Genomic DNA, 14,589 nt, shown 5'->3' on the forward strand with positions numbered 1-14,589 from the left:
CTGTAGAGTGCAGATGGACGGAGAGTCAGGCCACTTCGACTGGTGTCCTATTAAAACATGGAGGTTGAGCCCAAGCCAGCAACATACAGAAAAATAATAAAGAAGCTTCCTACCGTAAAGAATTGTTAGGAGCGGCATTCACACAGGGTGAATCGGCAACCCCGGAAGTCTGAACCCAGCAGGCAATCACCACAGAGGTGAGGGAGGGAGTTTTATGTGCCACCAGCCGGCCCAGTGATCAATAACAGACAGGCACTGACATAGTGCAGTCAGGGCCTACTGCCACATTTATCATGTAACATTTCACCACGATAACTGTGTGCGTGTGTGTGTGTGTGTGTGTGCTGCAGGGTAAGAAAACACATCTAACCCTCTGACTCCACACCTCTGATCAGAAGTCTTCTGCCAACAATGAGATAAATGCCTGAGTGTGGATGACTAACACAAATGGGATGTTCCCAGGTTGTCTCAGTGTGGCGTCGGATGGGGCACCCAGACCTCCTCCACCTGCAGCGTGAAGTCGCTGAAGCCCGATGACAGCGGAGTGTATTGGTGTGAATCCAAACACAGAGACAGCAGCAACGCCATCAACATCACTGTCACTGGTGAGACTCTTTAATCTCCTCTAAAGACACACATCCAGCCACTTACAGGTGATACACATGAGCTGCTGTAAAGGAAACGGGTTCCAACAAGGAGAAGTGAATCTCTGTGAGAGGATTCAGCTCAGAGGACACAGACCACAACCTTCACACGTTAACATGCAGTTCAGTTCAAATCTGATATTTGACAGCAACAAAAACACCAGAAATGCCAAGAAAGGCCAGAGAAAACATTTTAAAAGTTTATATTTCAGAGGTTCATCCATCCATCATCTGCCACTTATACAAAGTTGTCCAGGAGGGACACCCAGACATCCCTCTGTCCAGCGACACTCTCCAGCTCCTCCTGGGGGCTCCTGAAATGTTCCCAGGCCAGATGGGATATATGATCCAGCCTGCGTCTGACCCAGGTCTTTTCCCCACTGGAACTGCCTGGAAATATTTATGTTTTGGGGCAAATTCTGGCCTGATAATGACTGAATTTTTCATTTGAAGTCATCACATCACAACACAAATGCAGATAAAACCTGGATCAGAAAGAACACATTTCCAGGGTAACATACCTGTGCTCCACAGTGTACGGTGTCTGGCTCACCCACTCCCACTTCCCAGTCCTCCAATCAGACAAACCAACCCAGTAAAACCCAGGAACTGAGTGCTTGGGCACAAAGTCCTGCACAGACAGGAAGACAGAGTCACATGTGACAGAAGCTGCTGTGTTTGACAGGTCAGTGGATGAAGTGGAGCGGGGCTGGAACAGGGTATCAGTATGTTTTAAGCAGAGTCAGCCTCATCACATCCAGTTAGTTCAGACATAAATTCTGTTGCAGAATTTACTTTATTATTGCTCAGACCATTTTCAGGTGTACTTCTATCCTTTCATAAAAAACACATATTTTCATGTTCAGATCCTGAATTTTTCCTTTATCTTTATTTTACTGCACTCATTTCAGCCTCCGGCAGGTGTCGCTTTTGTCTCCAAGTCTCTTTTTGTCTTATTAATTTCAAAACAAACACATTTTTCAGAACGTGAACAACATTCAGTGATCCTGCAGAGTCCTGCCCTCCCTGTGATGGAGGGAGATGACGTCACTCTGAGCTGTCAAATAAAAAATGGAACAAAGACCACTTCCTCCAACCTCCCAGCTGCTTTCTATAAAGATGGCTCCCCCATCGGGACTGAGCCTACAGGTCACATGACCCTCCACCATGTTACCAGGTCTGATGAAGGCCTCTACACGTGTAACATCAGCATTCACAAAAAGTCTCCACCCAGCTGGCTGCTGATAAGAGGTAAAGATCAACGCTGGCAAATGAAAATATGAATCATATTTAGTTTTTCTTCCCCACTGCAGAACTCCATCTGTTGGGACACAGAATATACCGTAAGTTGGGCTTTATTTATTTGATATGACATGAGATCATGTTGGGTTAGACGTCAACATAATGTTTTCCAGTAAGAGTCCATCAGATAACCAGTGTCTGCACACATGTACAGTAAGTCTGCAGTAATGATAAACTGCTTCCACAGTATTTGGGAGTCTGTCGGGAACATTTAAGGAAGCGCTGCTGTACACCCTAAGTTCCACTCTTTCTCTGATCCCAGATGATTCCAAACCACCATTTCTGACAGTGTCTCCAGACTCGTCTCAGCTGTTTGAGTATGACAAACTGTCCCTGAGCTGCAGCAACAACAGCAGCTCTCATGGATGGAGGATTCAAAGGTTCCTCTTGCATAACGGCATTCTGTCCAGCTGTGGTAAGGGATTGGGGATCCAGAATTCTGCTGAATGTACCATAGAAATAGCCAAAAAGCAGGACTCTGGAATCTACTGGTGTGAATCTCCTGCAAAGCAGCGGAGCAACTCCGTCAACATCTCTATAACCGGTAGGACCAGTGGAACCCAAACCCATACAACACTCATTTACATGATTATTAACTTATTGTGGAGGTAAATTAGAACAGATGTGCAGTCTTCAATGTTTAAAATGTTTGCTCCTCTTTCTTTAAGTCTGTTTCCTCCCACAGGGCCCAGTCTGCTCTGATTAGGCAGAAATGTTTGCAACTGATCATAATTTGTGATGTACTTCTATCCTTTCATATCAAACACACAAAAAAACACATTTTTTCATCCTATGTTCAGACAACCCAGTGATCCTGCAGAGTCCTGCCCTCCCTGTGATGGAGGGAGATGACGTCACACTGAGCTGTCAATCAAAGACCACTTCCTCCAACCTCCCAGCTGCTTTCTATAAAGATGGCTCCTCCATCAGGACTGAGCCTACAGGTCACATGACCCTCCACCATGTTACCAGGTCTGATGAAGGCCTCTACATGTGTAACATCAGCATTCACGAAAAGTCTCCACCCAGCTGGCTGCTGATAAGAGGTAAAGATCAACACTGGCAAATGAAAATATGAATCATATTTAGTTTTTCTTCCCCACTGCAGAACTCCATCTGTTGGTACACAGAATATACCATATTTATTTCTTACATGAAGTTGTTATCTGCACATCTGACCCGTATCTTACTGCACCACCATGACATTTGAAACACAACAGCTCTTCAACAAACCAGTTTATTTTTCTTCTGTTCTTGGCACAAAATAAAAAACTCTCAGCTGCAGTGCTTCCTTCCATTTGGTCTCTATTGTACATTTTGACAGCCTTCGAGATGAAATACCTGACTGACCAATCAAAAACCTGTTGGGTTCTCGAGCTTTAGTTGCATTTGCGGTGAGAAAGGTAAAATCTTCAAATCCTGGACAAGCCCCAAAAGGTTAAGAGCCTTTTTTATGGGTGTTTGAAACTCAAAGACTTTGTATGCTTATAAAAACAGAGCTGCACAAACAACCTTCCTGTTTGTTGTCCACAGGACACAGTGCTCCTCGTTTAGTCTGTACAGGATGACGTTTGTTTCGTGATGTGACTGTTAACGGATGGGATTTTAGAACTTCCGATGAGCTGTGTTTGTGTTTGTTTTTCTTCCAGCTCTCAAGGTTTCTGAACCAACGCCGACTGCGCTGGACGTGGCGCCACATCCTGGTCTGCGCTCCGTACCTGATCTCCACCGTCCTCGTGGTGTCTTTGTATCGACACAGACCAACCGGTAAAGCTCCACTCACACCGACATCATGGTGATTTAAAAACTCAAGAGTCAGGGGAAGTCTCCAAGTGTTCTACCAACATGTTTTATATGAACAACCAGTTCATCTCAGCGATGACTGAAGCAGTCAACAAATTAGCACAAAGCAGCAGACCTGGGGATAATCAGGAGTGACTTTACTAACAGCACAGCCGCAGCTTATTGCTGTAAAATCATAACAGGATGTAACTATGACTGAGACACTGCTTCCAACTGAGCTCATTTAAAACTGTTACTTCTTTAATCAAACTCCTGATTTCACACCATCAGACTTCATTCTTCAGTTCACTTCATTATTTTTCATGCTTCAGTTAAAAGGTTGAGCTGATTATTAAGTCATTCAATTCTTTTAAATAATTATTGATAATTATTGATAATAATTATTGATAATAATTATTGATAATAATTACTGTGAAACGCCGTACGTGTTACATTACAGTGATTTCAAATATTCAAAAGTAAGAAAAATGTATTCTAAACTCTGCAGGAAGGAAACCACCTGTTTCCATGACAACGTCTCCACAAAATGAGGAAGATGAGGGACTGGACTATGATGATGCCGTGGCTCATATCACCACTGAACATCATTTCTGAAATACTGTCTTCAGCTGCACGTTCAGTTCAAACAAAATGACTGTTTTGTGTGTCGTGTTGCTTTTTTTTTGGATGTTCTTCATCATCACAATAAAGAAAGGACTTTTTAACTTTCGGAAGGGTCTTTTCTTTGGTGTGTGATGCTTGAAACTTTTGATCTAATTATTTAAACAGTATTTTCCAACGGTTTGAATTGTCATTTAATGCCTGAATCCTTTCAGGTGTTGTTTTTCCTCTGTGAAGAACTTTACTTCACCTCATATTTCTAAGTATGAGGTGTTCTGCCTAATTCCCCCAGCCGGGGGGAATATTAAAATGTGAAAAAATCTTTAATAACATGGATCTTCTCTTGTAAAGATCAAAGGATTTATTCTCATAGAATTCAGGTATGGTTCACGTTGGCGTGGTGGTTAGCACCGTCTGTCTCTGTGTGGCCCTGTGATGGACTGGCGAGGTGTTCCCTGCCTACATTCTAAATTCTGCCCTTAATTCTTACATGCATTGTACTCAGTGTTACTGTGTATAACCTGCAGATGGCCTCCTGCAAGATAGCAACATATCCTGTTTTTCTCTTTTCTCCCGAGGACATTGTGTGCTGTGATAAAGCTGCACTTTAAAGAGGATAGAAGGGGAGCTGGTACTTGCAGCTGTGTCTGTGTAACTTTGACTGTAGTTAGGGTGGAAAAGTAGATAAGACTCAACTATACCCAAGGAGCGATGCAGCAACAATGTGCATTATGACTGAAGTGTCTTCGGTCAGTTGTCAGAACAACTGTATTTTGTACTGTGTTGTTCTCCCTTGCAAGATATTATTATAAAAACCTCTTATATCCTCAGAAGAAAATAACTGACTCTGTGCATTACTAAAATTTCCACCACAATCTCATTTTAAACCCTGGTGAGAACCAGATGATTTCTTATTTTATCAAAACCCTAAATACGATGGAGAAGCTTAAATACCAGCAATGAGATAAGAATTAGATGTATGTACCAAATAATAATGTTGCTATTTGAGTATTTATGGAGCAAAGATGGTCAGAGGATCTCCAGTTTGTTCCTCAAAGAAAGATCGGAAGGGATTTGCATATTTCTCCCTCTACAGTGCAGAATATAATTAAAGCATTCAAGGAATCTGGAGGAATTTCTGTCACATTCTGCTCATCTGCTGTCTGCTGGTATTTTTCCACTCACCTGTCTCTGCTCCACTCTGTCAGGCAGCCACGCCCCACTCATCAGGCCAACTCCCTACACCTGTGGCAGCACCTGCCTCTCATCAACACTGGCTGCATTTAAGACTGCTCCTGTCATCTCCGTCGTGCCGGATTGTTCTCGTGTCACGCCAGACTTTCCAGCGGTCCTTTCTGGCCTGATCTCCTGTTGCCGACCTGCCTGTTTCAGCTCTGGCCTGGATATTACCTCAGTCTTCTGTCTCCGACAACGAGTTCTGTCTGTTCCCTTCTGTTTTTTGTCACAGCTCTTTACTGGACCTGTCTATAAGTTCAGCCATTAACAACTTACTACCTGTCTGCCTGTGCTGAGTGTGGATTCAAACCATACCCATTTCAGTGTGTAAAGGACAAGCCTAAGCTGGACACCCGTGATCTCCGTAGGTTACGCCGTGAACAAGGGATCACTGTGGGAGACCTTTGTCAAGAACTACAATACACAGTTCCATTCACAAACTTTACTGTGCAGAAAAGAAGCCTTATGTTAACCTCGTCCAGGGGTGGCGTCCACTTCTCTGGGCTCAGGGGCATCTGGGATGGACCATCAGACAGTGGAAACATGTACTGTGGTTAGACCAATTAGTATTCCCGATCTTTGTTTATGCATTTGTCAGACGCTTTTATCCAAAGTGACTGACAAATGAGGATATAACATACAGCTAACATCAAAGCTAATTATAGCTTCATAGAAGGAAACAAGTTGTCAGAGCTGACAGGGAGGACACTGTAGAGGGAAGTACAGGGTAAGTGCTAAGATAGGAGATGCTGTCTGAGTTTGGGTTTTTCTAATTTCAACAGTATATAGCTAGCTAAAACCAGACTGGTGTAAAAATATCCTTTGTATAAGGCTGTACAGCGCATCATGTAGAAGACAGACACAATTACGTCAGAGGCTTTTCCGCCACAGAGTTGATTCTCAAGTCAAGTGCGTGCTCAAAGAAAAAAGCTTGGACACTCCAACGAGTAAAAGGAACACAGGTGAACTTATACAATACTGTATTAAACACACATAAGAAAATAAACAATTTACAAACCCTACCGGCAGTTACTTTTATTCCCTTTTTTAAAATGTCTTAACTGGGTGCACCCTAAATAAAACATCGGCCTCTCAGTTACTGGTGCACTCTTGTCATTGATCAGATCAGCAGCTGGCTTCAGAATTATAGCCTGTGACACGTATGAAGCCACCGCCGGGTGCTCAATAGTCTTAATTTTGGCCCTCATGTTGTACCATACCCTCAAGTTCCGTGATGAGTCTCTGCCTGAAGTGGAGGAGTTTAAATAGCTTAGGATCCTATTAAATCTAAAATGAATTTCAATTTTAAGTGTCAAATACTCTGGAAGAAAAATCTGTTAAAACTCAATGTCCCCAAAGACGAAGTAACAATTGTATCAATCTACTGAGAGTAAAATAAATAAAAGTGACAAATAGTGTATAAAGAAATGTTAAAAAGAATAAAATATTTCAGATACAATTTCTAAAAAAAGTGGAGTTTCCGATTTATAAAAAAAAAAAAAGTGAACATTCACATACTAAATACAAATTGAATGTAAAAAAAAGAAAAAGTGATTTTTGGAAAAATTTAAAAATTAGACATTTCAGATACAAAGTCCAACATTGAGACTTCAAAAAATCATGTAAAATATCAAATTTCTGAGATCAGAAATCACTAATTCTATAATTGCACAGCATCAGGATGAACCATGGCTGCTCAGCAAAATTCTGCTCATTGGAACAGAATCAGTGAAGATCTGTCAGCAGGTTGGAAATTCATCTTGGCTGATTGCAGCTCAGTGATTCCTCTCTAATATGTTTGTCACATGTGCAGCAAAATAACTGCAGCTGACAGCAACTGAATGGTCTCAGTGGAAGTGAGCTGCAGAGAAACACAACATACTGATATTCAGTGTGAAGCTTTGACTGGAAACACACAGAAAAACAACATCCCGGAAGAATGGCAGCTTCCATCTTTAAAGGACTGGAAGAGGAAGAAGTTTCCAAGGAATCATTTAGAAGAGTTTCAAACAGAAACTGACTGAATCCATGAATCTGAAAAGGTGTTTCTGAGTGAAACAGACAGACATGTACAGACTGAACTATCTGTTCAACAGTGATTCTCTGACAGGAGGAAACTCTTTATACTCAACACAGAGACACTGAGGAACCAAGTGGCCAGAACCAGAACCCAAATCCAGGATGCAGAGGTTCATCAGTGAATGTGATGTTGAAGGTGTGGAGGTGGATCAGTGTGTCAGAGGAGACTCTGTAGAAGGACAGAGTGCCAGCAGGACGGTCCACATACACTGCTGCTCTGTTAGAGACAGAGGAGGAGGAGGAGGAGATGGATGTTCGTATGTCTTTGTGCCAGATACAGTAACCTAAACGATCAGAGCAGCTCAAACTCCAGGAGTGATCATTGTATCCAAACATACACTCTCTGCCTCCTCTTCTTCTGATTCCTCTGTAACTCACTGATATAAAAACATCTCCTCTCCACTCGACCTCCCAGTAACAGCGACCAGTCAGAACATTTCTACACAGAAGCTGAGACCAGTCATGAAATCTGTCTGAATGATCAGGATATGACTGAACCTCCTCCACACGTGTCACCTTCCTGTTGTTGTCAGACAGTTCCAGTTTTCTGTTCACTGTGTTTGTGTCGATTGTGAGTTGACAGGAATCTGATGGAGAGAACAAACACAATCCAGCTGCAGTTATTGATCTATCATCTGTTCACTTTGATCAATGAGTGATGTGACAGTGTGAAGATGGTTGGATGTCATGAATCAGATGAAGAACACACTTACACTTCCTCAGACCTGGTGTCAACCATCGTTCTCCAGCAGGCTCCACCCTGAAAAGAGGAGGGGGGTCAGAGCAGCACAGTCTCTTTCAGCATGCAAACATGGACATTACATGGCTCTCACACACATTGTTCTACACTGAGAAAGAGTGTACAGCCCCATTTAAAAAACACATAAATATCCCTTTAACTGGATGAATAAAGTCTCTGAATCTGCTGAATATGTTTCCTTACAGGCTGTGCATTAACCAGGAGATGATTGCTGGTATGTATGTTCTCTTTGTGGTCCGTTTATCTCAGAAAAGACATGATAACCCTCCATCATTCTGACAGATCCACGCTGTTTTAAGGGGACACCTGCTAATGCTGGCAGACATTTCCTCCTCCTCCTTACAGAGGTTTTCTCCTCCCTCGCTGCTCGTCATCACTTCTAACCAGCTCATGAGCCGGTGAAAGGAAAAGGAGCGAACTGTGTCTGAAGTTATGGAAATAAGTTATCAAAGTATGTGGACAGTATGGGACGTTTCAGAAGTTTCATCTCCACTTCAGATCAGACTTAAATTACACTGAAAATATTTGTGTGCACGGTCTGAAGAATGTGTGAAGTGTGCAATTCTCTTTATTTAATGTAGGAACATTTGTATGAGTGGTTTGTATATCTGTATGTGAGATGGAATCTAGACCCACCCAGGTGGACCCTGCCTCTCACCCTGTGGCTGTTGGGATAGGCTCCAGCTCCTGCGACCATGAATGAATTAAGCAGGTATAGAAAATGGATGAATGGATTTATGCATCTGGTCCCTGGACTTTGGGATAATTTTGGATGGCATTAAAACTTTATAATTTGGACACTGTAACAGGGAACCTGTTTGGTGTAAACTAAAAGCAACATTTGAGCAGAAGTACTTTAAACCAACAGTGAAGCCTGAAGCTGTAAAAGTAAAGATTTGGGTCTGAAGCAAGGCCTGGTCAACTGTCCATCATAGAATCCAACATGAATTCTTCATCATTTCAGAGGCTGTTTGAGGAAAATGTGAAAGATTGGAAAGATCTGTCTTCTTGGGTTCTAAAGCGAGTGTGAGGGACCATCAATAGATGTTGAACAGAGGATCTCAAGCTACGATCTTAAGTGTAGGGCTGGATCAGTTCACAGATGTCGGGAGGAAACTGTCCATGCAACGCTCTCAATGTCAAAACCAAAATTTCATAATTTATGCGTTAAAATACAGGAAGCCAATGAAGAGATTTTAAGACGGGGGTAATGTAGGCTCTTCTGTCAATGCTTGTCATGATACTCACAGCAGAATTTTGTACAAGCTGTAAACAAGTCAAATACTTCTTACTCAGACAGGTGAACAGCTGACTGATGTTTAACATGAACATGATCACATAGTGAGATGTAAGCTGTATCTCTGTAAGAGGAAAACAGTCTCACACAGTTTTTCAACCTTTATGCTGAAACTAATGTTTTTGTGCTGCAGGCTAACATAAAGCTGTTAAATGTTCTGTGTAAAGATCTGCCTGAGTGAACAAAGGAAAAAGGCTCCTACATTTAGGTTCATATAAAACTCAGAAACCAGCATGAAGGAAAAACACAGGGCTGAGTGAAGCACAGAAAACATCTCTTCCTCCTCCATCAGACATTGTGTGATGCTGCAGCAGACCTCTCCATACCTGAGAGTTACCAGCCTCCACTGTGGATCCTCCAGTCCAGCTGATAGCTGCTTCACTCCTGAGTCTCCTGGATGGTTGTAGCTCAGGTCCAGCTCTCTCAGATGGGAGGGGTTGGAGGTCAGAGCTGAGATCAGAGAAGCACAGCCTTCCTCTGTGATCAGACAGCCTGACAGGCTGCGGAAAACAACACAAACGGCAGATACTGAGAGACCTGCTCTGAAACTAAAGCTGAATGTGATCAAATGTGACATCACACACAGTGTTTGAATCACCTTCTCTGAACACTTCTTCTTTATTTTGGTGTTGTTTTAATTGGAGACCCCAACTTCTGTATATTAATTCACTTTCCTGAAAATTTATCCTAAAACCTCACGTCATCCCCAAAGTAAACTGAGAGCAGTTCCAGAACCACATGGAGTAGATGCTTCATTGTGTTTACAGTCCCTATATAGTCAGAATTTGTTCTCAAACTTACTCAGTCTAAGTGTTACTGGGACTGAGTTAAAAACATTTTTCTGACAAACTTTCTCAGTTAGATTTTTTTCTTTTCTGTAATCAGTTTCCTGTAGATGTTTATGCATTTAACAGACACTTTTATCCAGAGACTCTAAAGCCTTCATGCCCATGGTACCAAGCTGAATGTTTTTTTTTTGCAAACAGTGAAAAAAAAAAGACTGGACTACATTGTTGTCCACCGGTTTTAACCAGTTACAAAATGCTTGCATTTCTCGCCAAGCGTTAAATTTACATTTTCCCATAAAACATGAAATGGGTAAACTAATGTTAAAAACAAACTTCTTGTGTTGCTTCTGCTTGGCTTGGTGTCCTTGTCTGTTTGGTGGCCCGTGCTGTCGCAAAGTGACGTGATCAGACCCGGAGCAGTTGAGTTCTCAATTATTGGTACCACCACTCTTTATTTAGGCTACGTTATTTAATCAAAATAATAGTGGTGAAACTTCTGAGGAGAATGCAATACGGAGAAGTTACATATTGCACAAGTTTTAAGACCCATATATAAAAATTCAAGACATTTTCAAGTGTTTTTAAGGTATTATTTCCAAATTCATAAATTCAATGCTTTTAAGACTTTTTAAGACCCCACGGGAACCCTGTCTTAGGTCTTTATGAGGAGTTTGTTGATTCTTCAGGAAACACTTGAGAACAAGGTCTGCTCTGATGTGCAAACATTCATATGAGTTGGTGAGTTACCTCAATGTCGTAATTTCACTTTTTTTAATAGTTTAGTTTGTATTGTTGTTGGTATTGATTTTTCCTGCTATGATTGCTGAAACATAACATTTGTTATACAAAGGAATCAAGAGAACATTGGTTTTCTCACAGTCTGTCACATGTGCAAACATTAATACACTTTAGAGCTGTTTGAATTCAAATAAATCTGAAAGATCATTTAGAGCATGTCTCCAACAACATTTTCAGTCAAAGTCAAAAGAAATATTAAAAAATCATCTGTGATTAAAAACTAATGAGAAAAAATTACGTTTGAAAATATAATGAAAAATTCTAATTTAAACACCATCACTGGGTTAAAAAAAAGACACCAACAGCAGACACCATCCTGAACAGGTCAGCTGTTCATCCATGACTGTAAAGCAGAGTTAAAATGATCAGAAGTTGAACAGTTGAATGAATCCTGACCTGAGAGCCTCCAGGTTACAGTTTGGACTCTTCAGTCCAGCAGAAAGCTGCTTCACTCCTGAATCCTGCAGGTTGTTGTTACTCAGGTCCAGTTCTGTCAGACTGGAGGACTGGGAGCTGAGAGCTGAGGATAGAGCTGCACATCCTTCATCTGAGAGGTTACAGCCACTCAGTCTAAGGAGAGAATAACAGGGAAAGAATGAAGTTATACCCGTTCAATCCAACTCATGATCATAGGGATGGAGCCTATCCCAGATGTCACTGGGTCAGAGGCAGGGTACATGCTCCACAGGTCGCCAGTCCATCACAGGGACACACATAGACAAAGGAGACAAACAACCACACACACGCTCACACTCATTAATTTAACTTTTCTAATAAAATGAATAATCATTCATAAGGTGTTGACATTCTTGCAGCATGTTTCTTTCCTCTTTATGTAAACTGATCTGATGTAACTGTTTGCTGTGAATCTGTGTTATCTACAAACTGAAATTATCTGAGAAATAACTTTTTTAAAAATTTTCTCTGCTTTTAACAAGTAAACAGAATATTTAAAACACATTTATCTCTGTACTTACAGAGCTTTGCTGGAGGCTTTGACCACTGGCAGCAGCCTCAGAAGAGCCTCCTCTGAAGCAGAGTATTTCTTCAGGTCAAACACATCCAGATCTTTTCCTGATGACAGTAAGATGAAGACCAGAGCTGACCACTGAGCAGGAGACAGTTCATCTGTGGAGAGACTTCCTGAACTCAGGTAACGTTGGATCTCTTCCACTAGAGAACGATCATTCAGTTCATTCAGACAGTGGAACAGATTGATGCTTCTCTCTGCAGACAGATTCTCACTGATCTTCTTCCTGATGTAATCAACTGTTTCCTGATTGGTCTGTGAGCTACTTCCTGTCTGTGTCAGCAGGCCTCGTAGGAGACTCTGATTGGTCTGCAGTGAAAGACCCAGGAGGAAGCGGAGGAACAGGTCCAGGTGTCCATTTGGACTCTGTAAGGCCTTGTTCACAGCACTCTGGTAGAAGAGAGTCTCTTTTAGTGATTTAGACTCCTGAAACTTTGATTGTTCTTCCATCAGGTTGACTCCAGAGTTGATGAAGGTCAGATGGACATGAAGAGCAGCCAGAAACTCCTGAACACTCAGATGGATGAAGCAGAACACCTTCTCCTGGTACAGCCCTCTCTCCTCTATAAAGATCTGTGTGAACACTCCTGAGCACACTGAGGCTGCTGAGATATCGATGCCACACTCTGTCAGGTCTGATTCATAGAAGATCAGGTTTCCTTTCTGCAGCTGCTCAAAAGCCAGTTTTCCCAGAGACTCAATCATCTTCCTGCTCTCTGGACTCCAGTGTGGATCTGTCTCAGCTCCTCCATCATACTTGACCTTCTTCACTTTGGCCTGAACCACCAGGAAGTGGATGTACATCTCAGTCAGGGTCTTGGGCAGCTCTCCTCCCTCTCTGGTTTTCAACACATCCTCCAGAACTGTAGCAGTGATCCAGCAGAAGACTGGGATGTGGCACATGATGTGGAGGCTTCGTGATGTCTGGATGTGGGAGATGATGCTGCTGGCCTGCTTCTTATCTCTGAATCTCTTCCTGAAGTACTCCTCCTTCTGTGGGTCAGTGAACCCTCTGACCTCTGTCACCATGCCAACACAGTCAGGAGGGATCTGATTGGCTGCTGCAGGTCGTGTGGTTATCCAGAGGCGAGCAGAGGGAAGCAGTTTCCCCCTGATGAGGTTTGTCAGCAGCACATCCACTGAGGTGGACTCTGTAACATCAGTCAGGGGCTCCTTGTTGTGGAAGTCCAGAGGAAGTCGACACTCATCCAGACCATCAAAGATGAACACAACCTGGAACTCTTCAAAGCTGCAGATTCCTGCTTCTTTGGTTTCAGTAAAGAAGTGATGAACAAGTTCCACCAAGCTGAACTTTTTCTCTTTCAGCACATTCAGCTCTCTGAAAGTGAATGGAAACATGAACTGGATGTCCTGGTTGGCTTTGCCTTCAGCCCAGTCCAGAGTGAACTTCTGTGTTAAGACTGTTTTCCCAATGCCAGCCACTCCCTTTGTCATCACTGTTCTGATTGGTTCATCTCTTCCAGGTGGGAGTTTAAATATGTCTTCTTGTCTGATGGTTGTTTCTGCTCTGCCTGCTTTCCTGGATGCTGTTTCAATCTGTCTGACCTCATGTTCATCATTGACCTCTCCAGTCCCTCCCTCTGTGATGTAGAGCTCTGTGTAGATCTGATTCAGAAGGGTTGGGTTTCCTGCTTTAGAAATCCCCTCAAACACACACTGGAACTTCTTCTTCAGAGCAGATTTATGTTGGAAAACTGGGTCAAAAAGTTCTAAATAAACAACAAATAAGATCAGACAATACAATACACAGAAAATCTTCAAACTTTTCATTTCTCTGAGAATAAGTATTTGAACATCTGTTGTTCTGTGTGTTGAGACATCAGTAAATGTGTCATTTATCCAGCAGGTTAAATCTTTAGAGAAATCCTCTTACTGCTCTGCAGACGGTCAGCCAGCTCCTCCTGCTTCATTCTCCTCAGGAAGTGAACTGTGATCTTCACTAATGCCTCTCTGCTGCTCCTCTGCTCTTCATCCTCATCCTCCCTCTGACTCGCTAAGCATTCTGGGTAAACTGGACTCAGAACCTTCTGCATCTTCTTCAGCTCCTCCTTCACAAAAGTGACCATGTTGTCCTCCAGCAGCTGGAACAGAATACTATATGAATGAGCCAATCAGACTGAAGTCATGGAGCCAAACATCAGATCCATGTTGGACACACTGACAATCCACTGGTCTACAAAGTGCAGCATGGAGATGACTGTGAACGGAATAGATGGAAAAGTAGTTGTTGT

The 14,589-nt window shown here is 42.4% G+C and overlaps 2 protein-coding genes across 2 annotated transcripts; one reads left to right on the top strand and one right to left on the bottom strand.

Moving 5' to 3' along the window:
- The first annotated feature begins 444 nt into the window (after positions 1-444).
- LOC140296333 (high affinity immunoglobulin gamma Fc receptor I-like) lies at positions 445-5,965 on the top strand. Its single transcript, XM_072379714.1, has 7 exons — positions 445-605; positions 1,658-1,895; positions 2,209-2,490; positions 2,747-3,008; positions 3,604-3,713; positions 5,558-5,697; positions 5,954-5,965. The coding sequence occupies exons 1-7, from the start codon at positions 534-536 to the stop codon at positions 5,963-5,965; spliced, it is 1,116 nt and encodes a 371-aa protein (XP_072235815.1). The 5' UTR covers positions 445-533.
- Positions 5,966-7,189: 1,224 nt separating this feature from the next.
- Positions 7,190-14,128, bottom strand: LOC140296349 (NLR family CARD domain-containing protein 3-like). Its single transcript, XM_072379715.1, has 6 exons — positions 14,122-14,128; positions 12,285-14,067; positions 11,704-11,877; positions 10,048-10,221; positions 8,378-8,424; positions 7,190-8,251 (listed from the first exon to the last, which is right to left on the bottom strand). Exons 1-6 carry the CDS (start codon positions 14,126-14,128, stop codon positions 7,713-7,715), a joined length of 2,724 nt encoding a protein of 907 aa, XP_072235816.1. The 3' UTR covers positions 7,190-7,712.
- Positions 14,129-14,589: the final 461 nt, after the last annotated feature.

The sequence above is a fragment of the Leuresthes tenuis genome, unplaced genomic scaffold, assembly GCF_036924035.1.
Source record: "Leuresthes tenuis unplaced genomic scaffold, fLeuTen1.0.hap1 SCAF_1, whole genome shotgun sequence".
Lineage (NCBI taxonomy): Eukaryota > Metazoa > Chordata > Actinopteri > Atheriniformes > Atherinopsidae > Leuresthes > Leuresthes tenuis.